Source organism: Argentina silus, assembly GCF_951799395.1.
Source record: "Argentina silus genome assembly, chromosome: 3".
NCBI lineage: Eukaryota > Metazoa > Chordata > Actinopteri > Argentiniformes > Argentinidae > Argentina > Argentina silus.
The window spans coordinates 19,056,589-19,071,189 of NC_139657.1; the positions used below are offsets into that span (position 1 = coordinate 19,056,589).

The 14,601-nt window shown below is 49.4% G+C and overlaps 1 protein-coding gene across 1 annotated transcript in view; it reads right to left on the bottom strand.

The window, feature by feature from the left end:
- The window catches only part of hipk2 (homeodomain interacting protein kinase 2), a 75,132-nt gene that overhangs the window by 55,795 nt on the left and 4,736 nt on the right, over positions 1 to 14,601 (bottom strand). Inside the window, exon 2 of the mRNA XM_083666491.1 lies at positions 1,504 to 2,650. Within this exon, the coding sequence (XP_083522617.1) occupies positions 1,504 to 2,650 (1,147 nt within the window). The remainder of the gene's footprint in view (positions 1 to 1,503; positions 2,651 to 14,601) is intronic.

Sequence of the window (14,601 nt, forward strand, 5' to 3'; positions counted from 1 at the left end):
GAAATTACATAACACGGATGGTACCTTATTCTGCAAATAAACATGGTGATGGGAAACTCAGTGTTTGATCAAAAAAAATTTCTCACTCATCTTTTTCTCGTTACATTTCTCCTTACTAACCCTAACCCTAAAATGGAGGCACCATACTTGATTTTTAATGGTCTGAGGGAAAATCATTATTCTATCATTCATTCTAGCAAAACCAAAAATCCTCTAGACATGAAAGGCAATTCAGCCACAGTTCAGTCAAACCTGACCAGAACACCTCTCTCTTTCACTTTCCTACAGGATAAAACAATGACCTACTTTAGAGAACATAAACATCTCACAACGACCCATTATCAACATAATCAGGTTTCTGCAGGCTGTGGCCACAGTGCTATGCTAAGACCATGTGTGGGTTCTGGGTGTGTGTGTGTGTGTGTGTGTGTGTGTGTGTGTGTGGTACCATAGGTCTACCGTGCTTCACACACCTGCTCTCCCCAGACCAGACCAGGACTTGCCTTAGCACTAACAAAGCTGCTCTCTGTGTGAACAGTGTTTGACTCCTCACTCAGTCCCCCTGTGCTGCCTCCTGTGAAACCCAAACACTGAGTTTGCCACAGGCGAAAAAAGACTTTTAAGAAGTAAGGGAAGAAGAAAGCCCTTCGCAGCGAGTCATCTGTTTCTAATGCTGGGCCCACTGGTGTGGATTACAGGGACGTATTACAGGAGAACTCAGGCTGACCCCACATCTCCATCTCTGGGGAAATGGGAGCCCGCCATGGTGGTGCAGGGGTGGGGGGGTTTGGGGAGCAGCCCAGAAGCGGCCCACCGCCCCGTGTATTTAGAGTCCCTCTTCAATGAGGGGTTTCTCAGAGTTGTTTTTCTACAAAAGGCAACTTAAGAACAAACTCTTTGAGAATGTCTCTCCAGCAAATATTTCCCAGGTGCTGTCATTCTGCAGCGTCGCCCTTGTGTTGTAAAGCACACTAACCAGGCCTTCCTTAATCTTCAAAGCAGCACCACAACATGGTTGTTTTATCATATTAAACACGATAAGCAGCTGGTTTCTCAGCAAGCCTCTGAGTTTTACTGCCCCATCTCACAGCTGAGAGGGGGAGGGTTAACTAAGGGGATATGAGCTTGAAGGAGAGAGAGAGAGAGAGAGAGAGAGAGAGAGAGAGAGAGAGAGAGAGAGAGAGAGAAACATATACTCTAACAATCTACAGCTCATAAGACTAGCATGGCGCAGGAGACCTGGTTCAAATACTCAGCCAGCCTTACTAGGAAAACATTCCAATAAACGAACCGATAAATCACAGAAGATGCAGAAAGCACCGCGATATTGAAACAATCTGAGGGAGGACAAATTTGAAGAGAAAATATCGCCCTCCATGACAAATCTGTCTCATCTGCTTTTTTTTTTTTATCTTTGAAGCTAAACCAAACACACACCACACACACACACACACAGACACACACATACACGGTTTCCAATCCAAAACGGCTGCTCTTTCTTACCTGTAGTATCTGGACTGCAGGTACGTGGAGCACACAGCTTTGGACACATGGCTGGCTGAGCCGAAGTCTATGACCTTGACCCTGTAGGGTTGCCTGGAGGGGTCCACCAGCATGATGTTCTCAGGCTTCAGGTCTGCGTGGATCAGACCCAGGCTCTTCAGCTTCATCAGAGCCGACGCCACCTGCTGCAGCACGGGCCTGATGTACTTGAGAGGCAGAGGACTGAACTTGTTCTGCTTGAGGAAGTCGTACAGGTTCTGCTCCAGCATCTCAAACACCAGGCACGTGTGATTCTTGTGCTGGAAGCACTCGTAGGCCCGCACAAAGTTGTAGTCGTCCGCGCTCTCCGTGCTCAGCCGGGCCAGGATGCTGACCTCGATCTGGCCCTGGCGCGCGTACGACGGGTGGTTCTTCAGGATCTTGATGGCCACGATCTCGTTGGTGCCCCTCTTCCAGCACTTGACCACCTGTCCGAAGGTGCCCCTGCCCAGGAACTCTAACACCTCGTAGGTGTTGGTCATGGAGCAGAGCACCTCGTGCTGCACCAGCTGGTAGTCCCCCTCGTTGTTGGAGCCGCTGTTCTTGGAGGTGGCTGTGGAGGTGGCGGCGGTGGCCACCGTGGCCCCGCTGGCGGCGTTCTGGATCATTGGTGCGCCGCCGTGCTCCTCGATGATCTGAACGCTGCTGTTGTTGTCGAGCTCCTCACTCTTGCGCTTAAGCCCGCATCGCTGGTAGGTGTCCAGTAGGCTGACGGTGCTGCGACGGGTCAGGTTGTGAACCGCCCCGCCTCCTCCACTGCTACTGTCGCCGCCGCCGCTGCCACTGCCGCCGCCGCTGCTACCCAACAGAGGCCCCGCGGCCCCCGAGGTGCTGCTGGCTGAGGCGACCACGATGTGCCCAGCGCTGGTCGGGAAGATGAGTGCAGGCTGCTCGTAGGGCAGAGTGGAGCTGGCCACCTGGAGAGAGCCGTTGATGCCCAGGGGGGCCGCGGACACGTTTTTGCTGTTCTGGCTGTAGACTTTGCTGTGTGTGCCGTACCCTGTCATATCCCAGTTAGAACTCTGCTCCACCTTCAGTTTCTTCACGCTAAAGAAGGCACTTGACTGGAGAGTGTGAGGGGAAAAGACTTGCACTTGCGAGGCCATACCTGATGGGGGAGAGAAGGGGGAGAGAAGGGGGAGGGGGAAGGGGGAGGAGACAGAAAGTGAGAGGTTAGGAATGTGAGACAGTGTTTGAAACACGAGCGGCAGCTTTAAATAAAGACAGCGCGGGTCAGGGCAGGCCATTACAACACACGCTGCACCGATGCTGAAGCATCAACGTTTCACTTGCCTATTACTTGCACTGTAACATACTGTAGGAAAAAACATATAGTCACACATTACATTACATTCACCTTATACATGTGTAGTAAGTCAGTAATTACGATAGTAACAATATTATTAATACGCAATTACCTAATTCTGTATCAACATCTTCGTACAATGTTTTTAGGGCCAACTAAATGTTAAGTCTTCATTCCACAGTTTAAGGCTGTTCATAATAATGTCAAATATATTCATAGGAGAGAGGTAAAAGTGAGCTTAAAACATTTGCATGAAGATAGCTCATGTTTCATTTTTGTGTTTCATTATATGATAAGACATTTGTTTTTGTTAGGAATAGAGACTATGAGTTTATGTACACCAATGATATAAGCAGAGGAAATTACATTTCTCTACTCTTTCCATCTGGGGTAATGCAAACATTGAAGCTCTGAGAATATCCTTTCATAGGACCCAGCGAGGCTTCAGAGGAATACAGAAATGAGCACAGAAACCAGCCCCTTAGAAAGTTACAGTTGCGTGAGTGTCAAGGAATGAGTGCAATTTCCTTCACAAAAAGACAACTTCCCAGCCTCTGCATCTGTTGGTTGGTGCACAATACACTTCAAGGAGAAAGTGAGAAGAAAGAAAAAAAACTCATCTACTTCGAAAACAACAGAGAAACATTTGAACTCCATCTCAACCTTAGATCCTGAAGACAACAAATACAAAAGCAAAACTGTGAGGCACTGAACTCATGGGAACAGCCAGCCTCAGAATAAGCAAAGCTTCTCCAAGCAAACAAACAGCCCCAAAATAACCCTCCCAAACAGGGCTGTTTGTAGCACTGAAATGATTATTACAGCACAAGCCACATTACACAGAGGCCTCAGTAATGCTGTATTTATTTACAGAATCTCAGATGTACCCCGAATTAGCGTACTAACAAACTAAGAGTTTCCACCTGTATACACCCTTCATTGACATGCATTTAGCTATTTGTCAACAACACAATAAACACACTGATAGCCACATACAGCTGTCAGTATTCTAGACATAGCCTACTCTGAAATAGATTTGCTTTTCTGTCTTGCGATTTGTCAACACAATACACACACTACAGAAACATATACCAAGCACAGAAAAGTCATTATTTTAGACTTATTTAGCTAAAATGCTAAAATAACCCAGAATCCTGTTTTTCTGTCTCTTTATAGAAGACAGAATGCCATGTGACCCTGAGAAGAACAGGCTCTACAGGAGGTAATGAGGGGAGTATTTTCACACTAGGTTGGGGAAGTTCCATTATTCAGGGGTATTCTGAGGATGGAGAGCAGCAGGAAGAAACAAGCTGAGTCACTTTGTCATTATTACCCTTTTGAGTGGTGATGATGATTAATTCACTATAAATCTGGCCACCTCATACTCCCACTCCCTCTCTTTTTCTTTGTCATCCTCCCTCTCTTCGTCCTCTTCATCTCTCTCATCTTATTCATCCTCCTCCTCCTCCTCCCTCCCTTGCTCTATCTCTCTCTCTCTCACTCTCCTCTCTTCCTCTCTCTCTTCCCTCTTCCTCCCTCCCTCCTTCCCTCTCCTCCTGCCGGATGTCTGTCCTGACTGTGAACCCCCCCTTGTGGTCCCTCCCTCCCAGCCCAGAGTACAGCCTGGACACTTGTAATCATCTCACTGGTCATCTGGTCTTAACCCTAATGCTCCTGGGGTCCTTGTATAGGCTGTGGGACTTGATTAAGCATATTAGGAAGCTTTTGCTAGCACCTGGGGTGCTACTTTAGCCTTTAGCATAGCTCGCCTCCTCACCCCTTTTTTTCGGGCCACCCTAGTCTAACCACAGACACCTGTCCTCTGTACCCCCTCTGCCCACCTGGACTGATCCACATACGTACAGATGCGTTGTGGTCTTAGACGCTCCACGTCGCCAATGTCTAGGCAAAGTGTTGATAGAGGGAATAATGAAGAACGTCCGCTAGCCTATTAGGAGTAGGAACAGCTCTGCTAATCACATAAGCCATGGGGCCCAGATGTCGCTCCTTGGATTACCGATTCCTTTGCCTGGACTTTACCGCTAAAAATATTTTTTTTACCAGTAGCAGCAGTGGCGTCACCACAGCGGACAGGTCAGAGGGCTGTGGGTAGGCAGGCAGACACACACACACACACACACACATCCATCCACCCCCCCCCCCCCCCCACCCCCCCCTCCCACACACACACACACACACACACACACACACACATAAACACACACACACACACACACACACAAGCTTGTCTACTCACAAGTGTCACCAACTGTCACTGGGAGCCCCCTCTCTTTGCCTGACACACACAGACACACACAGACACAGACAAACATACACACATACACACACACACACACCCAGGGGCGACTGAGAGCCACAGAGGGATAATCAGACAGACGGACACACAGGCCTCCTCCTGCTCGGAGGGAACATTCCTGGATTATACCGCCATGATTACGGATGACAAACAGCCCCAGCGGCTTTGGCTTTTATGGCGGAGCTCAAACTGCTCTTTCAATCTGAAATTCTCCTGAACCATTTATTAGTCACTATCTCCTGTTGTTTTATGAGTTGTGCACTTGAGTTACATGATGAAATGTAGGCTACAGTGCAATTTGCCTAACTTAGGAAAGTCTGAGGTGATGTTCTTAGGAAATACTGAGGAAACATGGTGGAAGATGTTCTTGACAATCCGTTGGGAAACTCCGGTCGTTGGGAATGTGTGACAACACAACTGAAGGGCTGAATAAAGAGTAACTCACTTACACCCTGTGGGGAGGGCAGATAAGTGATTAAATGAACAAACAGTGAGAGAGGTCAAACGGTTGGAATGTTATCTCTTCACAACATGCAGAGGCAACAATGTGCACAATTGTGCTTCATCGGAATGCCTGTACTCATGAATCACTATTCGCCACTTAAGTTCAAAAGTGTTTATGATCTGGAGCCCGAACAACTGCCTCCCTTTGCTGTTGTTTCTCTGGCGCCTTTTGTCTTTTTTTTTAAACCAACATTGAAAATACCCTTGTGAAGTTTATTTGAATTTCTCAACTCTACGCCAAGCATAAAACTGTAAAGGCCCATTGTTTTGCATTTACAATGCTGGAATGCCTTTAGTAGGCTGGACCTCCATTTAACATACCTTGAGAAGCACTGTGTGTTCCTTCATGCACTGCAATTAAGCATGCCAAAGGAAGCATTTCCCTCTGTTTAGAGGCAGGACGTTGAAATGGTAATAGCCAATGTTTTCGGGGGGATTATTTCTCTGTCAAAGGTTAGTTAATCTCCTTTTTTTTTGAAGGATCATGTCCATTCTGTGAGATGTGCACAGAAAGGAAGGACGGAGGGAAGGAGGGAGGGAGGGATGGAAGGAGGAGGGGGGGAGTGGGAAAGATAATGGCCATCACACTCTCTGGCTGGGCCCTGTATGCTTGCCAGTCTTAATTAAGGCTTGTGTTATAGTCCACAGGACAATGTGCTGGATATAAAGAGCAGAGGATAGAAGGATCCAATGCACACACTAGTAGGCCTTTTAAACTAGCCTCTGGTGCCAAGGGACCCTCCTCAGATAAAACCCTCTCTGAATAAATCCATGTCTCTGCTGACAATGGGGGTTGAAGGGGGCCACACGCAATTAGTGTCTATTATCAAAAAGAAAGGAGATTGGAAAAAAAATTATATGTAGATGACCCCATCTCTCCATAGCGTGGAGTGTAACTGTACCACCGTTCCACCAGACGTTAGTCAGGCCCATCAGAGGTTCTGTCTCCCATGGCTGATCCAAGACAGCCATGGAGCCGTCCAAGCGGATGGGGCCAAATCACTGGTTAATGAACTGACCTCTGTCTGTCTAGACGAAGCATTATCTCCCCTTCTTTCTGGTGGTGTGGGGGGGGGGGGGGGGTAGCTTGAGAGGGGGGTACCCCCTACTCTGCCCACTCCACTCCACTCAGGATCAGGGTCATAACTAACCCCCCTTCTCCCTTCCACCAGAGACAGCCGACTGTGACGTCCGGAGGCAGCATATAGCACAGCAATGACAATAGCACTGAGCCACCCCTCATAAACTAGCACGGCCACTGGAGGAATGGGGGCTGAAGGTATAAATGAATGCACCGGTGAAATGGAACATATTGTCTGTCTGGAGCAGCCAGCCATGTCATTCAGCCTGGCCTTGTGTGTCTGCCTGCCTGCCTGGCACTGCTCCTCAGTGGGGGAGTGGGGGAGTGGGGGAGTGGGGGCCTGTCGCTCCCCACTGTCCCTGTTCTCCCTGACACAAACACGCACGCACGCACGCACGCACGCACGCACGCACACACACACACACACACACACACAGAAACACACACACACACACACACACAGAAACACACACACACACACACACACACACACACACACACACACACACACACACACACACACACACACACAGAAACACGCTCCGGGCCACTATTGACCACCCTGTCTGCTTTTATAGCTCACATCTCAGCTTATTTATAGAATAATGCATCAGAGAGGCAGTCAGGGGAGCAACTCTCTCCCTGACTCACGCATAAAGGCCAGTTCCGCAGAGCCCAACTCAGTCCAGCCTAGCCCAGCACTTCTCAGCCCAACACAGCACTGTTCAGCCCAGATCAGCACTGTTCAGCCCAGCCCAGCCCAGCACTGCTCAGCACACTACTGATCCTGTTCTTAAAGCTGGTATACTGTTCTTAAAGCTGGTATACTGGTCTTAAAGCTGGTATACTGTTCTTAAAGCTGGTATCCTGGTCTTAAAGCTGGTATACTGGTATACTGCTTGTTCTCTCATAGGCCCAGCCACTCCCCTGCTACCACACAGGAGCCACACAGCATATAGATAGCCTATATGGCTTGTCTACAATGCTGTCTGACAGGTGCACACATGGCTGTTTAGCAGTCCATAAATCAGCAACATGTGACACTCCCTCTGCATGCTGTGTGTGAGCCGTGAGATAACACACACTAACACGCACACACACATGCAGAAGCTCACACACACACACACACACACACACACACACACACACAGACACAACACTCAAGCTGTCTTCAACAACATGTAAGGCAAGGCAAGACCAGACCAGTTGTGGTCAGATAAGCAGCTTGTTATTCACATGTAAAATGCAACCATAAAACTCATTGTGCCATAGCCTAACCGTTGGCTGTTTATCTATCAGCCCTGAGCGGAGGAGGAGGTGGAAGGAGTGAGAAGGGACGGAGGGAGGGAGGGAGGGAGGGAGGAGGGGGAAGGGGGAAGGGGGAAGGGGTTGACGGCAGAATGGCTGTTTGAGCTGGATTTCTTATTAATCAAATCACGAGTGAGGCGAGTATACAAAGCACAGCACCCAACTTCCTCCCTAGAGAGAGAGAGAGACAGAGAGAGAGAGAGAGAGAGAGAGAGAGAGAGAGAGAGAGAGAGAGACAGAGAGAGAGAGAGAGAGAGAGAGAGAGAGAGAAAGAGAGAGAGATGGAACGAGAGAAACCGAGGAAGCTGTAAGTGTGAGCAAGACAGCAGAAAAAGATAAAGAGTGCCTAACCTTGCCTATATACACCAGGATTTAATCAGCCCCATCGCTTTCTCTTTCTCTCTCTCTCTCCCTCTCTAACTAGGCTGCTTTGACTACGGTTCCAGGTCGCCAGGCAAACACAGAGAGTGGGGGCCATGCAGTGACACATGCAGGGACACACACCTGATAAGCAGGCTTCTTCTGGGTGCTGCTTATCACTTATATACAGTTACAGTACCATCTAGCCACCCTCTGGGCCTCCTCTACTAATGAACAGCATGACAGCAAGCCACTGGGTGCTATGAGAAGACATAGGGACATAGGGACACAGGGACGGGCGACAGACACGCACTGATTAAAAACAAGTTGTGAATGTCGGGCTATGCTTTCGGAGTAAATATCTAGATATACTGTAAACGTCAAAAACAGAGGCAGACTAACCACATGCTGTGATACACATCTGGCAAGTGTGTGTGTGTGTGTGTGTGTGTGTGTGTGTGTGTGTGTGTGTGTGTGTGTGTGTGTGTTGTGTGTTGTGTGTGGAGGTGGCATGTTTGCTGTCCTTGCAAATAGCACTGCATGAGCTGCAAGAACTGATCAAAGGCCAATGCCTCACCGCTATGCCAGATAACAATAACAATAACAAAAACACACACACACACACACACACACTCACGCACACACATTCAGCTGCCTATCATAAACTAAATATCAACACTTACCCCTTATTCAGTCTGAATCTCAATATGGACAATAATGGACAGCATGCTGAGTTTCGCAAAGAAGCCTTTTTCAGATGTAGACCACAATCCGATTTTTGACCAAAAAACCCCACACAGAGAGACAACCATAGCTATGTAAAACCCCTAACCCTAGCTAAAGCAGCACCACCCGCCCAGCCCAGTCCTATGGAAGAGCCTGCCCAGTGCCCCGGGTCTGGGTGTGCTCTTACTAACCGAGGGACTGAGGGAGAGCCCAGAGGGAGGGAGAGCCCAGAGAGGTCAACACTGACTGCTCTAATCTCCAACATACATGCTGATGGAGCAACGCCTGCATGCCTGCGGTGTCCAACTCCCATTCAGGAGACACACAGACAGCCTGCAGCCATGTCTGGCCTGGCTCTGACACCCTGCTCTCAGGACTGGGTCTGGAACATGTAGACACCCAACAAACACAGCAGATGACGGTGTGGCTCTTGACTGTGCAGGGTTTCTGCTGATCTGAATGGGAACTGAACATCACAGGGAATGAGCTGACTCTATGGTTCCTGTGAGAGTGATCAGAGGCTGTTTAGGGTGTGAGTGTGTGCGTGTGTGTGTGTGTATGTGCGCGTGCGTGTGTGTCTGTGCTTGCATGCGCACGCGCGCGCGCGTGTGTGTGTCTATGTGTGCGTATGTGTGTGTGTGTGTGTATATCCACCAGCTGCTACAGTCAGTACCTCCCTAAAACAGTCCCACAGCACCCAGGTCTCCTGGGTGCAGACTGACAGAGACACCCGGAGCCCCGCCCCCGTGCGGCCCGCTGCTGAACCCCGATCACAGAGGAACCAGTCAGACCCGATGAGTCACCCAGGGACCAATCGCAGAGCGGCAGGCACAGTGTTTTGAAAACATATTTGTTTTTTTGTGCAACCTTCGTTTGCTTGCCGGGAAACAGGGCAGGGGGGAGGGCGGAAAAAAGGCTGATTGGAGAGACAGGCCAAGGCGGAGAGCGTCAATGTGGCTGATCGTGATAAGTGCTGCTGCTGGTGGCCATAGAGATACCTACAGTAGAGTTAGGGTTGGCCTATCTGTAAGCTAGTCCCACCACTCCCTCCCTGTTCCGTCGGTCTGAGATGGCCAGTCATGAGGGGACAAGCAAGGGCCCCAGGCCCTAAGGCTCTAAGGCCTTCTCTCCCCCCTGTTTGCTCTCTCTCTCTTTCTCTCTCTATTGTAAACACTAGCCTTCTCTTCCCCTGTTCTCTCTCTCTCTCTCTCTCTCTCTCTCTCTCTCTACTCGGAGCAGTAGACTTCTCTTAGAGAGGTAGAAGTTAGGGAGGACACATGCTTCTCCGGGCGACAAGTGTGCGTGGTATTTCAGGGAGGATTGTGGAGCCCCACAACTGGAGACCAGGAAGAGCCTCCATGGTTCAGATCGTCTTTGAGCAGCGGTGGTTCTCTGAAGTGGGGAGTAGTTTTCTCTACTGTAACCCCCCCCCCCTCCCGATCTCTTCACAGAATCCAGGAGAAGCCACCCTAGTGATCCGAGTCAAAACGCTTTTAGCCGGTCAGTGATGCAAAAAAGATAAACCCACACAACGCGCGGACCATGGACATACTGGCCCTTAATCCAACTCCAATGTGCTCTAAGCATTGTGGTGTGTGTATGTGTGTGTGTATGTATGTGTATCTGTCGGGTGCTGGAACTGAGCTGAGGTAATGACCAGAGTCCAGCCAACTCAACTGTCCTGCCTGATGCACAGGCAACATGGGGATTTAGTCTGGGATATTTACAGTGTGTGAGCCCTGCTCGGTCACAAATAACACAGCAAACCAGCCTGGAAATAGCTAACCATCAGCGTTTAGTGCCCACACTGTGATAACACTAGCCAAGCAGATGACATATAATATCGTCTTCTAGGGCGGAGGAGGCTAACGCTAACCCCTTCACCCTAAACTCCCTGACTCTGTCTCTTTCAGAAACCTAACGAAGCAAAAACAACAAATCCTGGAGTGGAGCGAAGCGGTGAAGGACGACAGGCTTTCATATCTAAAGGTCAGGCCTTGCCCTTTGTGTGAGGCGGTTCTTTAGAGAAAGCGAGGGGTTTCTGTGCACCAGCCCCTGTCTGTGTCTGCAGCTGCCAGGGCCCGTCAGGGAGGACGAGGGGCGCCGGCCTGGGCGCCATTGATCCCCGATGTGAGGAGACAGGTTAGAGGAGAAGGGTGAGGACCAACCCGGCATAACTGCACCCCAACGCCCCCCCACCACTCAAATCCCCGCCCCCGACCCCCCCCCCCCCCCCCCACCCAGGAGGGAGGAGGAGGGAGGGGGGTATAGGGGGACATCCATCCATCCCCTTCCAACCCTTGCTCTCTCGCTCCCTCAATTCCACTCTCTCTCTCTCTCTCTCTCTCTCTCTTTCTCATCAGCTGCAAAGAGAGGTTAGTTCAAAGAGCAGACAGCAGTGGCGTTCTCAACCTCGTGCCTGAGGCTTTGAAGTGAGGAGTCAGTCTAAAGGTTAAAGTAGCAATGCACAGGGTCCTCAAACAATAACAGGCTAGCAAACTGTTATCAAAGGAGTAGTTACTGAAAATATATATACAGTTACAGGGATAACATGAAAGAAACAATCCCAATACTCAAGCACTGTCTCTGTCCCTAATGTTATTCTATTTTGGTCAGTTATGACAGTTATGCAAGCGTGTTATAACAAATGATCTTCACATATCAGGCAAGAGATGGAATCATGAGATACACTTAGCCGGGAGGAAATATCTGAGCTGTTCAGAAACTCTGTGCTTTTTACATATTTCAACATTGAAGGATAGTTGGATCAGTGGTCTCATAACAGTGCTCCCTCCACCTTAACATCAGAACACACACACTCACACGCACACGCACACGCACACACACACAGAGTAGGGGTATAGGTGTTAGGGAGAGTGAGTGAAAAAGAGAGACAGCAGGAAAGAGAGAGAGAGAGAGAGAGAGAGAGAGAGAGAGAGAGAGAGAGAGCAAGGAACAACAGTGGTCAGGTAGATGTTCATTTCCATGCCTGTTGATTATTTTGACTGGCTCTGTCCCCCTCTCTCTCTCTCTCTCTCTCTCTCTCTCTCTCTGTCTCTCTGTCTCTCTGTCTCTGTTTTTCCTGCTCCTGGCTCTCAGCAGAAGTGGGGCAGACTGCACGTCTGGGCTTTGAAGTCCTTTGGTTATCAGCCAAGCGTGTCGCTGTACCTGCAGCCATCTGTGAAGAGGCTGCCAGCCGTCCGGCCTGGCCGTCCGGCCCAACACCCCACTTCCCTACCGTGACCGAGAGGAGAGGAGAGGAGAGGAGAGGAGATGGTGGGCTCTCTCTAAGTCAAGAGTATGGGCCTGGCTGAGACCACCCGCTACTACGTATACTACTGCCCAGTGTTTTTCCACGGCCTCCTTCACCAAGCGCACTCTCTCACTCTCTCTCTCTCTCTCTCTCTTTCTCTCAACCATACTATCTCTCTCTCTCTCTCTCTCTCTCTCTCTCTCTCTCTCACTCTCTCTCTCTAAACCATGCTATTTCTGGCTGCCTCTCTTTCTTTCTTTCTTTCTTTCTCTCTCTCTCTCTAAAATCATCCTCTATGTCTCTCTCTCTATCTCTCAACCATTCTTATTCCTCTCGTCCCTTTGTCTCTCTCTCTCTTTCTTTCTCTGAAGTGGTGGACAGAATGTGGAGAACATGAGGACAGAACATGAAAGCCTCCATTAAAAATGTCCATCCAATTTTTTTCCATGATGAAAAGCTTCATACAAAATGAGAGATGGGCATTAGTTAAAATTAGCACCAGAGTGGAGAGAGTCTGTGTCGGTACTGTACCCTCTTCTTTACTGCTATGCCAGTCCCTCTGGGGGTCTGTGGTCTGTACACCAGTCTCTAACTGGGTGCTCCATGTGTGAGGGTAATGTGACATGTCATGTTGAAAGGCTAAGTTACCCCTGTGATGAAGCACCACTTGTTGTTGTTCTTTCTAGAGAGCGCCATGCCAAACAGGACTGGTACTGTATGGGGGCATATTATCCAAAACAATAGGATTAAGGGCATGGACAATGTGCACCAAACACAGGCTGGTATGGGGGGTGGGGTGGGGTGGTACAGTACAATGGGGGTGGGGGTGGGCGCATGATTACAAGAGCACAAAAGCTACGCTACAGTAGCCAAACCCCCACACCATAACCCCCCCCCCCACCCCCAAACACATCCCCCACAATCCAATCTGGCCATCCGGCTAGGGCCTGGTGTCACATGGACAGGATGAGCGCTGACCAATGGCCTCTCGTCTCACAAACAAACACAGGGCTAGGGAGGGAGGATGGGGATTGGAGCTGTGTGTGTGTGTGTGTGTGTGTGTGTGTGTGTGTGTGTGTGTGTGTGTGTGTGTGTGTGTGTGTGCGCGCATGTGTGTGTGTGTGTGTAGGGGGAGGGAGGGGGGAGCAAAGGAGGAAGACTGCTGGCATGAGGAGGCCACAATGCTGGTGAAGGAAAAAAGGAAGTCACAGCAAACCTTGAAACTTCGTTCAGAAAGCTGCACACACACACACACACACACACACACACACACGCACACACACATACGCACGCACACACACACGCACACTCAGTACACACAGATGCAAACAGACAAACAAAAAACACTACCCCTTTTTAAACAAACACAGGCAAATGTCTTTGTCCTCTTCAGGAGATCAGTTCCTGTCGGGTTAGTGACTACCAGTCAAGCATGTCCAATGTAGAATTCAGTAGAAATAACCACGAAGCCAGACACACCAACACACACACACACACACACAGACACACACACACACACACACACACACACAGACACACACACACACACACACACACACACACACACACACACACAGACACACACAGACACACACACACACACACACACACACACACACACAGACACACACACACACACACACACACACACACACACACACACACACACACTACATGATAGAGACTCTACTCTTCTACATAGGAAGGAAAAATGAAAAGTTCCCCTGGAATGACTGCTTAAGAAGTCTAACTTCACCAAAGCTCTCATTTCATTTCAACACTATTCATGGCCAACGAAGCACTGCAGAGAGACCCCACTGTGAACCCATCAGATCAAAGAGACCCCAGATCCTGAGACACAACACATCAACCTGAGCTGCATCATTTCATTTGCAGAACTCACAGATTAAGCCTAACGCAGTTGAACAAGTTGAACGTGTTCCCTTCCTGCTCTATCGGGGGCAACAGAGTAGGGGCCCTGATGTGAACCCATCATCGTCTCTCATCAGATCAAAGTCAGAGAGAAAACAGAGACTCCCAAATCCTGAGACACAGCTCCATGTAAGAGCTCCCAGTGTACTGCAGGTCTAACCCAGGGTTGGAGAATCTGCTTATGAGAGCCAGAGGCAGCTGTTTCTCACACACACACACAAACACACACACACACACACACACACACACACACACACACACACACACACATA